Source organism: Adiantum capillus-veneris, chromosome 19 (genome assembly GCF_014529385.1).
Source record: "Adiantum capillus-veneris isolate H3 chromosome 19, ASM1452938v2, whole genome shotgun sequence".
Classification (NCBI taxonomy): Eukaryota; Viridiplantae; Streptophyta; class Polypodiopsida; order Polypodiales; family Pteridaceae; genus Adiantum; species Adiantum capillus-veneris.
This window is the reverse complement of record NC_140949.1, coordinates 7956296-7972470: the sequence shown is the minus strand read 5'-3', so window position 1 is coordinate 7972470 and position 16175 is coordinate 7956296. Positions and strand designations below refer to the sequence as shown.

At 41.2% G+C, this 16175-nt stretch overlaps 1 protein-coding gene across 3 annotated transcripts in view; it reads left to right on the top strand.

The window, feature by feature from the left end:
• The window catches only part of NRPA1 (nuclear RNA polymerase A1), a 183335-nt gene that overhangs the window by 45532 nt on the left and 121628 nt on the right, over positions 1-16175 (top strand). For all 3 annotated transcript variants that reach the window (XM_086490201.1, XM_086490203.1, XM_086490204.1), the window contains exons 3-11: positions 12424-12583; positions 12719-12988; positions 13062-13289; positions 13439-13621; positions 13953-14142; positions 14837-15027; positions 15115-15393; positions 15470-15558; positions 15635-15782. In XM_086490201.1, the coding sequence (XP_086346327.1) occupies positions 12424-12583; positions 12719-12988; positions 13062-13289; positions 13439-13621; positions 13953-14142; positions 14837-15027; positions 15115-15393; positions 15470-15558; positions 15635-15782 (1738 nt within the window). The remainder of the gene's footprint in view (positions 1-12423; positions 12584-12718; positions 12989-13061; positions 13290-13438; positions 13622-13952; positions 14143-14836; positions 15028-15114; positions 15394-15469; positions 15559-15634; positions 15783-16175) is intronic.

Here is a 16175-nt window from a genome sequence, read left to right as displayed (position 1 = left end):
AGTTGTGGGATCACATGTATCGATGTTTGTCGCGACAAATTGAGTGAAAAGCTCAGTATAGGTGCTTGAAATTGCACATTTCAGTTGAAATTTCAGATTTGGACTGTTTCATGTAAAGAAACTGTGGCTCTTTGTATGCAAAGTCTTGTGGTTGCTACTATTTGCTGAAATTTTCAGCCTATTGCATCTCTCTTGTATACATACTTGTGGTTGAATTAAGATGGCTTCTTCCTCTTTCTCATCTGACACTAAAAGTTTGATGGAAATCAAATGGTTTGATGGTCAAGGCTTCGATCTTTGGCAAGAACGCATGCAAGGTGTCCTTTTCTTAAAGGATTGTGAAGATGCATTGGAACAGAATAAGCAACCAGGTTTGTCTGACGAAGAGTGGGCCAGGTTAAATAAGAAGGCTATGACCTACATCAAAATGGCTATCAATGATGACATTTTGACGGACATCAAGCATTTGGACTCTGCTTATGTTATATAGCAAAAGCTAAAGTCCAATTATGAGAACACCACGCCTGTGAACCAGGCGCATTTGATGCGAAAGTATGCGAAAGTTGGTGAATATGCAGCTTGATGACTCGAAGTCAGCTTCTGAGCATTTGAGTGCTTTTATAGATGTGTTGAGTTAGTTGCAGGACATTGGGCTTCAACAATTTGATGATAAGTTGAAAGATATTTTCGTGCTTATGACATTGCCAGATACTTGGGAAACATTGGTTGTCTCCTTGAGTAACAGTCCCACCCTCACGTATGACGGTGTGAGAGGGTCTATTCTCAATGAAGAGATTAGACGCAAGTCTAGTGGGGAAGGTGGCAGTTTTGCCTACACTGCAAGAGGTAGAAATCAAAGCGTGATGCGGGCAACAAGACTCAAAATAGAAGTAAGAGCAAGACAAAGGATAAAGATGTCACTTGTTATCAATGTGGTAGAAAGGGTCACAAGAAATCCGATTGCAGGTATTTCGAGAAAGAGCAGGAAAGAAAGAAGGAAATCCAAGATAAGAAGAAGAAAGATGAGAAGAAAGGGGAAAAATCAGCAGGTGATTCCTCTAAGGATGCTGAGAATGCAAATGTATCTTGTAGTGTGATCATTGATGAGTTGTCAGACGTTGAGGAAATCTTGATTGCGGCTTCATGCCCCTCAGCTTTAGTGATAGCTAATGCAGAAGACATGCTTATCTCTAAGAAAGTTGTCATTGATGCATTGCTTAGTGCTAATGATGGCCTATCTCAGTCTTGAATAGTAGATTCAGGTGCCTCTTTCCATGTGACTCCATCTTTGGAGTGTTTTGCTACATATGCTTCAGGGAATTATGGCAAGGTGTACCTTGGTGATAATTTTGTTTGCAATATTGAGGGAATGGGTACTATGCGTTTGGCTCTTAACAATGGTCAAGAGCTTTTATTAAATGATGTCAGGTATGTGCGAGGCATTAAGAAAAGTCTGCTATCCGTCGGCCAATTGGATGTACATGGTTATACGACCATTTTTGCTGGGGGTTCATGGAAGTTGCTCAAGGGCTCTATGCTTGTTACAAAAGGGTCTAAAAGAGGTACTTTGTACTATCTTTGATGCCAAGCTTTGCCTTGCAAGTTTCTTGCTGTTGCTGAAGTTGCTTCACACACGGAATTGTGGCATAAGAGACTTGGCCATATGAGCCAAAGGGGTATTGATGTGCTTTCCTCTCTGGAGAGGGTTGATGTAAAAGGCAAAAACTTGGATTTTTGTAACGATTGTCTTTATGGAAAGCAAAAGAAATCTTCTTATTACTCTGGTGTCTCTCGCAAAGCTAATCCTCTTGATCTTGTTCACTCCGATGTATGCACTATGCTTGTTAAGTCTTTTGGTGGTGCATTGTATTTTGTTACATTCATTGATGATTGTACTAGGAAAGGATTGGTGTATTTGTTGAAAAGTAAAAGTGAGACTTTTAATGCTTTTAAGAAGTTTCATGCTTTTGTCACTACGCAAAAGAGTACTAAGCTTAAATGTCTCAGATCTGATAATGGACGAGGCTGAATTTCAGCGTTTTGTGATGAAAATGGGATTAAAAGGTAGTTGACAGCCCCTTATAATCCGTCTTCTAATGGTGTGGCTGAGAGGTATAATCGTACTTTATACGAGAGAGTGCGTTGCATGTTGTCCACCGCTAATCTTTCCCAAGAGTTTTGGGGGGAGGCATTGAAAACTGCAGTTCATATTTGCAATCGCTCTCCTAATAGTACTCTGAAAAATGACATTCCAGATGAGGTTTGGTTTGCAAACCTGCCTCTTATGATCATTTGAGAGTATTTGGTTGCAAAGCTTTTGTTCATGTACGCAATGACTTGAGAACAAAGCTTGATATGAAGTCCATTAAGGGAGTCTTCCTAGGTTATGGGGAAGAAGGTGAAATGGGCTATAGAGTATGGTTACACAATTTAGAAAGGTAATTCGCAGCCGAGATGTAGTGTTCAATCAGGCAAAATTGCTTAAGAATGCTACAAAACCTGATGCTGGTAAGAAAACAGTTAGATTTCAGTCTTCCGTGCCACCCATTGATGTTGAAAAAGAGCCTCATGATGCATTACTGCAAGCTGAAATTGATAATCAGCCGATTAACCTGGAGTCCGAAGAGGTAGGATATGATATTGATGCTCCTAATGAGGATGGATAGCCACTTGAAGTGGCTGAAAATGATTTTCAGCAGCATGATAGAGCTGAAAATGAGTTGCCTTATGATGTAGAACCGTTGCCTGAGAATGTAGATCATTCGGTACGCAAGTCAACCCGTTTGAGAAGGCAACCACAGAGATTTAACACCTCTTTGGATCATGTAATGTTGACAGATGAGGGTGAATCTCTTACATATAAAGATGCCAAGTCATGTAAGTCAAGCAGTAAGTGGGAGCTTGCAATGCAAGAGGAAATGAAATCCTTGTATGCAAATGATACTTGGGATGTTGTGCCATTGCCTAAAGGGAGAAAGGCTCCTCCTAAGAAATAGGTGTACAAGATTAAGATTGTGGATAAAAAACCCAAGTACAAGGCAAGATTGATTGCAAAAGGATATGCACAGAAAGAAGGAATTGATTTTCAAGAAATCTTTTCCCCTCTTGTAAAGCTTACAACTTTACGTATCCTTTTTGCTCTCGTTGTGGTGCTTGATTTGGAATTGAATCAAATGGATGTAAAGACAACGTTTTTGCATGGTGACATTGAAGAGGACATATACATGAAACAACCTGAAGGTTTTGTAGTTCCTGCATGTGAGGAACTTGTATGCAAACTGAAAAGGGCTCTGTATGGTTTGAGACAATCATCACGACAGTGGTATAAGAAGTTTGACACTTTTATGGTGTCTCAAGGCTTTAAACGCAACCATGTAGATCATTGTTTATATACGAAAAGGGATGAAGATGGTAGTCGGGAAACATAAGACTAGTCTTGATGCTCTGAAACGTAAGCTAAATTTAGCATTTGCTATGAAGGATTTGGGTGATGCAGAGCATATTTTGGACATGCGTATTAAAAGAGATAGAAACTGAAATTACTGTTTTTATCTCAAGAAAGGTACATTGCAAAAGTACTTGACATATTTAATATGGTTGATGCTAAGCCTCTTGGAGTACCATTACCTCCATACACTAAGCTTAGCAAGGCAGATTGCCCATAGGATGAGGTGGCATTGAAAGCAATGAAGGGAATCCCTTATGCATCAGCTTGTGGTTCTCTTATGTATGCTATGGTTGCCACTCGTCCCGACATTGCTTATGCAGTGGGAGTTGTTAGTCGATATACGTCGAATCTTGGCAAAGCGCATTGGGAAGCTGTCAAATGCATTCTGAGATATTTGAAAGGTACACAATCAAAGTGTATTTGTTATGGCAAAAGTGACTTAAAGTTGCAGGGATATTGTGATGCAGACATGGCAGGTGACATGGATACCAAAAAATCTACCAGTGGATATGTATTTGCTATTGCTGGTGGTGCAATCTCTTAGTGTTCTAGGTTGCAGAAAATTGTGGCATCGAGTACTACTGAGGCTGAATATATTTCAGCCACAGAGGCTTCAAAGGAGGCCATTTGGTTGGGCAAACTTGCAAAAGAACTTGGCATGCCTGCTCATACACCTGTATTGAGTTGTGATAGCCAGAGTGCTGTCTACTTAGCCAAAAATGCCATGTTTCATGCGCGTACCAAACACATAGATGTGCGGTACCACTTCATACGTCAAGTATTGGAGGATGGTCTAGTCACCTTGACTAAGATCCATACACAGGATAACCCTGTAGATGTTATCACCAAGAGTCTTGCTAAGGCTGAACATCAGCATTGCATACAGCTGGTGGGAGTTGGTTAACTTAAAGGCGTCATTTATGCCTTTAAGTGGGAGGTTGTTGGGTTAAAGGCCCTAAATGACCTCTATTGTATATTTTTATACTTTGTCCAGGTTCACATTGAACTTGGACACATTTTTTAAAGTCACTTATAATAAAAGTGAGAAAGCCCAAAAACTCAACAATTGAGTTTCCCCAAATCATACGAGCTCTCTCTCTCTCTCTCTCTCTCTCTCTCTCTCTCTCTCTCTCTCTCTCTCTCTCTCTGTGCTTTCGATCTCTAGCGCTAGCTCTCTGCTGCACTGTGTCTCCTGCTTCTTGCCCCAATCCTGCACTACATCGCGACGTGCACCTACCGGTGCTTTGTGCTTTCACAATGTATCCTTCTTGGTCATCCGAAGATGGTTCCAAGCAGTTCGTATGTCGTGTTTGTACTCCCGAGTCAACCAAGAAGAAATTAAAAGCCTTTTAAATTTCAGCCATTTAACTGGCGCTGTCTTGTTCAATAGAAGCGTGGACCACCAAGTTGGAGCATTTCCCTTGAAGTAAGAGGTAGCCTTCCGAATCTTGGAGTGCTCTGAGTAACGCCCTCCAAAGAAAGCTATGTCAAACTGCTGTATGAAGGCCAAAGCCTTCGAAGCATCTCGATATCCAGAAACCGTGTCAAATTTAATTGACTGTCCACCTTCTTTAAACTCTTGGACTTTCTTGCTTTTATTCTCCAGAAAGTCATATTGGTAGGCTTTATCGAAATTCTTCTTCTTTGCATAAAAGCTGCTGTCGTCAGAGTCCGAACTATCCGAAGATGAGTCCTCTGTAGAATTGTCAACAACTGAGCGAGATTTAGATTCTTTGCCTTTTTCTTGCCCTTTCCGAAGCTTTGCTTTTTGCTTCGCTTTTCAGTCTTCTTCGCTCGAGTCAGAGGAGCTAGAAGAACTGTAAGAAGAAGAAGAAGAAGAAGAAGAAGAAGAAGAAGAAGAAGAAGAAGAAGAACTGGGTACTCCTTCAAATCGCACATGCTTCTGCTGCTTTCTTGCCGAGGCAAATGTAGACTGATGACCCAAATAACCCGGGAAGTCAGTACCTTTCTTCTGCTTTTTGTCGTGCCTTTTGGCTTTGTTCTGCACGTCAAAAAGCTGAGAAATCCGTGTATCAACCACCTCTTCTAATTCTTGCTCTGTAAACATCCTTGGAGTAGGAGGTTTTATGAGTGCCGGTTTGAGGGGTGGTTCTGTGGTTTGTGGCCACTGTGAGTGCACCTCGTTGAAGGAGGTCTGGGTCATAAATTTTGCAAATTTCGGGTCCTTCGCAAAATTTAGCATCATCTTTGTTGCATCGTCAATCAATCGTCGACGCTCCATCTCTGCAAGCTCCGCCTGAGTAGGCCGAGGCGGGCCGTACTCCTCACGTGAATCTTCTTCGTGATCTCTTCCCGCTTCTTCGGACGCAGAGGAAGTCGACTGATCTCTGTCTGAATCCATAAGTGCCGCGTAAAAAGGATCGAATTTCCGGGTAGAAGAGAAATCGGTCGTGCTCTGATACAACTGTAACAGACTTGGACACTCCAAGTCAAGATTCTACTGCGATACGACAGGAATTCACTTCAAAACAGTTCGAGTTCACAATTGATTCGACAGGCTCGGTATAGTCCCGTGCCTAGAGATATTAGCCCCATAGATTGGCACCCCTTTCGGTATTTCTTTTTGTGTTAATCTGCAACTCAAAGTACAAGGGAGTGGGAGGGTGTCATCCTTAGACTCTACGTCCAGATGCTCTGAGAAGTGGGAGCCCTGTCCACCAATTCATAAGTTTACAAGGGTTGCTAAGAGGAGAGCCCCAAAAGCCTCCATACTTTTAAAATAAAGCAATTGTCAAAAGCTCTCACTCTCGCATGCTATTGCGTAGAATTTGCGTAGCCCAAAAAGCTGTCTGTCCGTATGCTTTTGCCACGTCAGCCAGTCCGTACGGTCTCTGCTTTTTTCTCCGCGATTCGCGTCACTTTTTTCGAGGGTTCGTACGTTGCTGCCACGTCAGCCCTACAACGCGTTTTCCGGGATTGCGTGCCCGCCAAAGAGAGAGAGTGTGTGTATCCGGGTTGCCACGTCACTGGTTTGTGACAGTGTCCCTTGTGTTTGTGCGGAGTACTAGATCCGAGCTAAATCCTTAATATCTTCGTTGCACCTTACATATGCCATACCAAGCTTCTGAGTAGAGAGGGCCCACGGGAGTTGTAACTTTGCTCAAGCATTAATATAAAAATAAATACCAAAAGGGGCTCCAGATTTTGGGCCAATACCTCTGGGCACGAAACTACGCTGGGTCGGGTCAACTCTATTTTGAAAGTGTGATAAAGTTGTGAAGTATTTTAAGTGTTTCTCTCGTGTGTCATGCCCGATTTCCGACTTGGGGTGTCCAAGTCGAAAATAGTGGTATCAGAGCTTCCGACGTGTGCAATTCTCAAAGCATACCGATCTGCCAAACTTTATTGGAAATAATATTAAAGAATCTCCGTGTCTCGATCCGGGACGTATTAGCCACTCCCACCCTTACTTCATTGCGCATCGGGTGCACTCTCGTCTTCCTTGCTCTTTCTTACAGGGCATAAGCCATAAAGAACCCCAATTTATACGTGGATTCAAACAATGATCCCGTAAGAATTAGACGAACCCACCCGACAATTCCGGATCGGATGAAAGTACGGTAAAATTATATGGGCAATCAGAACAATAGTACGGGCCTTCACGACCTACTGGGTATGAACAAATGGAGATGTAGCGTCAACAAGAAGTTGATGCCTGTGCCAAGCGAATGCTACAATATTCGAAGGATCCCCAATATGCGAAATTTTTGACCCGGCACTTGATTGATGAGATACATTCCCGATGGCATACGGCCATTGATTCACCATTAAAGTACGCATTTAAGAAACCACGTGTCCCGCGGATGTACACTAAAGATGAACTTGATGATGTGATTGAACGACGAGTCAACCAAATATTGAAGACCATGAAGCATTCAAAGAGATGTAGCAAGGGAACAGATTACCTTGGTTATTTGGGTCGACAATCTTCTTTTGCAAATGCACGAAAAGCCAAGAAGCGTGTACGCTTTGAGGGTGTGTCTAGTTCGTCTTCTGACAAGCCCGACAACTGTTCCTCTTCCGATTCTAGTGATGAGGACAGAAAGGCCAAGAAACGACAGAAGAACCAAAGACAGGGAAATAACAAGAAGGCCAAGAAAAGCAGATCCCACTGCTCATCTCGGAAATTTTCTGACAGTTTTGAGGAGGATTCGTCCTCTTCTGAGAATTTGGACTCGAATGACCAACAATAAAATTTGATACCTTTTAAGGTTTTCGAGATGCGCACACGGCCCTCATTTTTATTCAGCAGTTTGACATAGTCTTTTTTGGAGGGCGCTATTCAGAGCACTCCAAGATTAGAAGGGCAGCCTCCTATTTGAAGGGAAATGCAAGAACATGGTGGTCCACTCTTTTGTTACGAAAAGAAGCACCAACAAAGTGGCTTAAGTTCAAGAGACTTTTTATTTCCTCATGGCTCACTTAAGAGTACGAACGTGATGCGATTACCACTTGGAATCATCTTCGGATGGTGAAGGCAAATACTCTGGATACTTACTGCGAGAGATTTTGGGATGTTTTTTTACCTGCTCCATCCTTTAAAAAGATCAGTTTTAAGCAGAAAATTGAGCGATTTTGCTGTGAACTGCCCAAAGAGATACGAGATTACTACTTGTTACAGAAATCTGAGTCCATACAGCAGTTGATGGGAGGTGCTAAGCAAGGGTTTGCTATGCATTCAGGTAACTTGACTTATCCAACAGATCAACCTTCGACAAGCGATGACAGAGAAAGAGGAAACAAAGATACCGTCTCCGCGATTGACAGAGGAACAGAAAGACGAATATCTCAAAACGAGGAAATGTTTTGACTATGGGGAACAAAGACATATCTGCGCGGTGCCCCAAAAAGGCACAAGAATGAGAACGACCGACAGATTGAAATAGAATTGGACTACAAGATACTCGCTCCAGAACAGATATTGGATAGAAAATTGAAAAAAAACTAATGATGTGTTGAGAATATTTTTGCTTTATGACTTTATGAATGAATAATTTTGAAATGAAAAATTTCCGAAGATGACTTTGATTTATGTATGAAATTAATGTTTTCTGGAAGATCTTGCTATTTGTGTACAACTAACAAGTGAAATCGAGAATGAGATGATAATGAATTTGGAGCAATGACAGCTTTAGAATGATGATGAAGACTGATGATGAATATTCTGACTGGATATGTGGTGAGCGCATCAAGAGTTCCCGAGGGATGAGATGGCTACACAGGGATAAAATGACTAAAATTGAATGATTGAAACATTTTGTTCAGTATGAACTTAGTGTTTGATTGACGAACTGAAATTCCCGGAAATGATTACTCACACATGTGATTGTGTTTGAGTGGAGGGTTGAAGATGGAATGATTGACGAAATGATTGCAATATTTCGGTCTTGAGAAATTTATTGACATGATCGCAATAAGCATTCGTTAATCCGACATCAGTGAGGTCCGTTGTGGATCTAGATGCGATTGCTAAACACGTTACCAGGAATCATGGTCCTAGATTTGGATGGATTTTATGTCATATGACTTGAATGTGATGTGATGTGACTATCGTCTTGGCATAAGTGCTGGATTTGTGTCGTCTAGTGTGTTGTCTAGTGTGTCAGTACTTAAGAGTCAATGTCTATTGAATTGGTTTATGGCTTATGTCTGACTTTGCAGGCGTAACGGAGGGCGATTACAATTCTTTCAAGAGGGGGGTATGTCACAAACTGATGACGTGGCAATCTGATGACATGGCAGAACTGTACGGACGACTGGAAATTGCCCTAGCATGCTGACGTGGCAACAATACAGAACTCCGCGTTTTGCGTTGACATGCCATGTGGCAGGCTGTACAGATTTCTGCAATTTCTGCTGGCTGCTTTTGGGCCAGCGCTTTTGAGTCAGCAATTTTTCACGTAACTGCTTCTGATTTTGAGGCCAACGACCTTTAAATAAGAACCCAAGGCCACTCTTTTACTCAGTGTGCTGACGAGCATCTGAGGAGAGAGGGCCCGCGGGAGTTGTAACTTTGCTCAAGCATTAATATAAAAATAAATACCAAAAGGGGCGCTAGATTTTGGGGCCAATATTTTTGGGCACGGGACTACACCAGACTGTGTCGAGTCTATTTTGAAAGTGTGATAAAGTTGTGAAGTAGAGGCGCCCACACGACTCTAGAGAGGATGATCAAATTTGTTTTTTTAATGATCACGTACGGATCCGCACAATACTTACGGATGCAATTTTAGGACCAGAAAAACCCTTCACTTTCCTTTTGTTGTGCGCTAGGACTTATTTTGGTATAAGAATCTCCTGAATTTCTTTTACCATTGGCTCCTTGTCCTGTGGCACCTCACCCTTGTAAGGTCTCAAACTCACATGAAAAGTATTGTAAATCTTCCAAGTATTTGGCAACCTCAATATGAAGGACACATTATTGATCTTTTCTGAGACCTGGAAGGCCATACTTAGCTTTAGGAAAAGCCTCTCCTTACGCTTCCTATTTGTAAGGAGTGCCTTTTCAAACGGGAGGAGCACCCGCACCCAATCATTCTCAGCCTCCTATAACTTGGCACAAGCTGTCTTTAGATCCTGTACAAAGTGATTTTCCTGGAAAATTTGTCCTTGGTGCACAAAATAGGGGGAACGTTTAGTGTGATATGTGATCTTTGTGTCAATAGTGTTATATTTTATCTCCGTGTCACGTCTTTGATCCGCTATGCTTGACATTTTTCATCGAACTCCTCGAGGTGTCTTGATAGAATTCTGCAGTCATTCAACTCCCAAAAAATTTCCATATGGAGACTATTACCAGTCGAGTACGTTGGGTGTGCTAAACAACACAACCATGCAACCTTTATGTTTTCAATTGCGTTGGTCTTTGGTGAGGGAGTGGAGTGGCTCCTTTTTAGTAGGTAATTACATTAGACTTAACTGCTGGTTCCAACCTGCCTGAGATTTTTACATGGAAGCTTGAAACCAAAGGTCTCAGAAAAAAGACTACCTGAGGGATATGTGCCAAGTCACTCTCCTCCATCAAATATGGTGACATCTTCAAGTTTATGGCCATTTGACTCACCTATGAATAGCTTAGAAAGCTCTTCTCTTTTGCTTTTTTAAAAGATCTCATTACCTAATCAAGTATATCACCACTTTGTATATATAGACCAACTATTGGATTTGTCGTGATTCTTCTTTTACCTTCAGAATCGTAAATCTGCTGCTTTCAATATTAACTCTCTTTTGTCAGCAAGTTTTGATCCAAAAGGGGTTCTTGTATGTTTATGCACCTCCCCTTGTTTTGCACTTTCAATGAACTCACATGGGTAAGTCTATAACCGCTATCTGATCAAACCTCTTGCATGCAATCTATTCAATTTTCGCTTGATTTGGCTTCTTGCATATAAGACCATATCTGTCCTTCACATCCCCTGGTCTTAGATTAGCAAATTTCATCATCATAAACTGACTCCCATGGACCATAGGATGTGTATCATTTTGAACCATTGCACATCTAGCTTTAACTCCTGGTTCTTTTTTTCTTCACAATGAAAGTATGTGACAACTGCTGAATCGAAGAAAAGCAATCAGCTGAGATGTTTTACCACTGAAACCCGCTTGCACAACTTGACATATCGTGAAGTATTGCCAAGATCTGCAATTACATGACTTAAAAGTACGAAGCTTGAAAACACTTCACATTGAGACACAATCACTTTATTTGAGATGGGTTGAGTTCCTTTCTAGAGAAGCATCGGCTACCAATATAGGTGCCCATGGGGGTATGTTTTTAAGTATTAATCATCAAAGGCTGCAACAATTTCTTCTTGTACAAGAGAGAAAGGTTTCAACAATTTCTCCCTGTACAAGAAAGAAAGAAAGAAAGAAAGATTTTTAACGTCTATGTCAGGCCGAAATCGGCCTATGAGACAAATCAAATGTACATTGTGTGTATGTCATCCGTCTATCGGAAAGACAAATGAAACAAAATTGATACAAAACTGAACTGAATGTAGGTAGTGGAGTATCTGAGGAGGGATGGAGCTCTATCTCTAGGGGTATATGCATGTCTGTATGCTCAAGGTAGTACAATCATGAGAATGCATCAAGCTATCTAGCTCCATCCTGTACTAATGGGGGGATGTAAGATGTGGTACATGGGTGGGTCTGGTGCCAAGGCTACCCGGATGAAAGCTGTCGGGTCGGCCCTCATCTGAGCCACTCGCTCCTCAGTGGCACGGCGCTCCCGGGCTTGGATCTCCTCGATCTGTCGGTGGTGGGAGCTCGCGCCCCTGTAGCCTGTGACTCGTGGTCGGCGTCTAGCTCGGTTCACCTCTCTGCGTTACAATTTATTGCCCCTGAAAAGCAGCTATCAAGAAGCATACGTGACTTTACAAATAATTGCTAGAAGGCAGTACATAGGGAAGAAAAGCAAATACCTGGCATGAGCTTCTGTCCTCTGCTGCCACACCATCATCTGGTGACACCGTTGTCCCTAGCCTCATTTTCAGCACTTATCTGGCAAGGGAATCCTTTGTGCAGCCAATTGAAGAACAACAAGCACAAAGGAATCATCGTGTAAGTTCTTGGGAGATATTGTTATGCGCTCCCGTTTGCGACAGTAACGCTGATTTTCTGCCTACAAAAGGCAGATGCTTTTGTTCAGCATAAGATTGAAGTTATTATGTCCTTTATTAAGCTTTTTCACATATAATTAACTAAAGGAAGTCAAAGCGAAAATGCTAGTGCTAGATTTGTTTACAGGAGGCATCATTCAAAAGTAGTGTTTTAAAGTATTGTTAGATACCATTATTGTGATATTCTATTATCCAAATGTTACTTTTGGTTTGCTTATGATTTTGGTGGATACCATTGTTGTATTCTATTACTGTGATGCTTTTTTAAGTTTTATGTGAATAAGAGTGCCTTTTGTATTTACAAGCATATCTTTTTTTGCTTTGTTTCTCTAGATGTCCTACATGTGGCGAACCAACACTCCTGTGTCCTGGGCATTTTGGGCACATTGATCTTGCTCTTCCCGTGTACAATCCATTGGTCTTCTCACCACTTGTTAAGATTTTGAAGCACGTTTGCTTATTTTGCCACTGTTTCAAGATGGACAGAAAACGGGTGAGTTTATGGTCATCTTATAGAAGAGCAAGGCTGAGAGAGTGCCTTTCTTGTACTGGCTCGAGTGTGTTCAAAAGTATTTTGAATTTCAGATCTTTATATGTCATTGTCACTTTTTGGGGATTGAAACTACAGGTTCAGAGATATGCTGACCAGCTGGAGCTGCTTCATAATGGACATGAAGCTGAATCTGCAAAGACCAATTTAAATATGGGTGAAGAAAGTTCTGATTTGGAGTCTTCAACAGAAGGAGCTTATCAGACCAAAGTCAAAACTTCTGGGGTTTTGAATGCCATTAAAGATCTCTTAAAGAGATTCATGGAGGACATCCCTAAGAGCAAGTGTGAGAACTGTGAGGCAAATGTTCCAACATTAAGGAGTGAAGGCGTTGGGAAAATTTTCCAGGTTCTGTTTCTGCCAAGTAGTGATGCTTTGACTTTTTTACTTGAGCATCTACAGATGTCTTTTGTCATTACAGATGCCTTTGCAAAAAAGCAAATTGAGCTCAAACATTATGAGTGGCCATAGACTTGAAATGGCATCGATAATTAATGATGCTTTGCTTGATGAGGGGAATTTGGATGAAGAAGGTAGGTCAGTTGGCCTTGCTTCTGATCAGAATGCAAACAGTGTCTTGACCACAGTCAAAGGTCTTGAAACCACCGCAGATTTAAGCTCTCAATTGCGGTATTTGACAACTTTTGAGGTATAAACACTGTTTAGAAAGTAGACGGTATAGGTACTGCTTGCTTCAGAATCCATAATGCTTGCTGATATATAATCACAGTGTGGCCTTGTTGGGCTTTACATGGCCCTCGATAAAGAAAGAACAGATCTTTCTGCTTGTGAAAACAGGTGAAAGTTCATATAAATCGTTTATGGAGCAAGGAGAAGCGTATTTGTTCCCTTATATGGGATGCTCAGAAAGCCTATAATGAAGGATCAAATGAAGCATTTTTGGGATCATCTGATTTCTTTCTTGAAGCAGTGCTTGTTCCGCCAAATAGATTTCGGCCTCCTAATAGGCTACAAGGAGTGGTGGGTGTTTCATTTGCTTTTGGGCTGTGTTGCAAGTCTATGTATAAGTTTCGAAAATATCTTTGTACTTTTTTGCACTAGTTATTGTTTTCATTCAATATACTATGTGTAAGTGACAGGCAATGTGGTGATGAATGTAGTGATGGTAGCTACATAAAGAACATACTGTTCTAGAGTTAAAACATTCCAAAAGAGGTCAAGGAAAACTCGGAATTGTTGGTTCTCCCTTCATTAGTAGCATTTGTGCAATGGCAGCCTGAAATATGCAATGATATTTGTAGCAGGCAGGTCTTATAAATTGTAAAATCTTCTCTCTTTTTGTTTGTTTTAGATGATGGAGCATCCAATGAATGTTCTCTATGCTGACCTTCTTCAAGCTAACATGAATCTGATGAATGTGCTCCGTGATGGCTCTATCAAATACAAGCCAGAGGATTTTGCTGCTATTAACTCTGCACAAGTGACGGCCCTTTGGCTAAGTTTACAAAACTGCACAAACAAACTCATTGACAGCTCTACAGGTTAGACAATCTGAATCTTGTTTGGGCCTCCTGTCTTCAATTTCTTCTGCTCAAGCCTCAGCTCCCATGAGGCAGCCCATCTTCCTAGCTTGTTATCTTCAGCTGTTTTCTGAAGAAATTGTTAGAGAAGGTTTTATCCTGAAGGAAAGATTTTGTTTTGGCTCTTTGTCTTCTTTAGCATTAGATTTGAACATAATGTCTACTATCCTGGAATTCAAATCGCACATCTGAAAGGTTGTGCGCTGAATGAGCAAGTCTTGACTGTGGTCTGGTGCAAAACAAGTGCATTGGTACGTAAAACAGGAAATGGAAATGGCATGAATAGTATCTAGTGGTATTAGTTGCTTTGAAGTTAGCCTTGCTTGTTTAGATGGAAAGGCACGTAGCTGGTTTTATTTATCATAGCTGGTGTAACTTTGTGATGAACTTTATCAATTCACTCGTCTTTGAGCATCAGATGACGTCATACATTAAAATACTAAGTTGATTAATTCTTCACTTTCAAGAAGCCAGTTAGATGTCAGCATGTTGGTGAATACCATTTCATGCCTTTCTAGCAAGCGCAAACCTTTCAACTTACAAAAGGATGCGGAAAGAACTTCAGCTTGTTTCTACGCAACAGTTTAGCCCAAGCTGCACACACTTTTGAGCTTTAAATCAGTATTGTAAGCTAAACTAATTGAATTTCTTGAAGCTATTGGAAAAAAAGGCGAGCAAAATGGTGTGCGCCAGTTGCTTGAAAAAAAAGATGGGCTTTTTCGAATGAATTTGATGGGTAAAAGGGTAAATTACTCGTGTCGATCAGTTATATCTCCAGATCCATACATTGCCGTCAATGAAATTGGGATACCTCCTTATTTTGCAACCAGATTAACTTACCCTGAGGTATGTTCTTTCAGCAGATTTGTTCTTTTTTTTTCATTGACTATATGCCAACTAATTTGTTTTTTGGGCGTTTTGTATCGTTAACAGAAGGTTACCCACTGGAATGTTAATAGATTGCGAGAAGCTGTAACAAATGGAGCTTCAGTTTATCCTGGTGCAACCCATGTGGAGGATGAGCTTGGGGTGGTCGTCAGTTTAAATAATGTTCCTAGACCCCAGCGCCTTGCTTTAAGTAAAACCCTTCTATCTACTCCAAGCTCAACCACAGGCAGCACTGGTGGAGGTAACCCTGACAGTGTAAAAGTAGGTGGAAAAATTGTCTACCGGCATCTTCGGGATGGGGATGCACTACTGGTGAATCGGCAGGTACTTGTTTCTAATTTTTAAAGAGATGGCTAAATCATACATGTGTGATCCTGACAGTCATACGCAATGGATACAGCCCACTCTTCATAAGCCTAGTCTCATGGGGCATATTGCGCGTGTTTTGAAAGGGGAAAAGACCTTGCGGCTTCATTATGCAAATTGCAGGTTAATTTTATTTGTTCTTGCGTTTTATGAAGACTTTGTATTCTCTGGTTTCTATTGACATGCGACGCGTCTGCAGCACCTATAATGCAGACTTTGATGGGGACGAGATGAATGTTCACTTTCCCCAAGATGAAGCTGGAAGAGCAGAGGCTTATCAGATAGTGAATGCCAATCAACAATTTGTTGTACCCACAAGTGGCAATCCTATTAGAGGACTTATCCAGGTACAGTTTTGTAACATGTTTTACAAGCAGCAATATGAGGAAAAAATATTGTGGTAGTATGTTGTTGTGACCTTGAAACATGTATATTTTTTGTTGAAACTTGAAACATGTGTATGAATAAATTTCTTGAATTTGTTCAAGCTATTTGTGCCTTTAGTGGGGCATGCATCAACTTCTACTCTTCAACATCTCATACATTTGCTTTTAACCTTAATGCTGTATGCAGCATGTCTCCCTCGTATGGTCAAGCCCACAGTGCAGATACCAATCTACCAAGCGAGCAATTTTATTGTGGCGCTGTTTAGATTTTGTCCCGTTGCCATGTGAAGAATTTGCTTTTTTAGTATTCTCTCCTGTCAGCCATATTGCTGGAAATTCAGTCAATAACAGCCC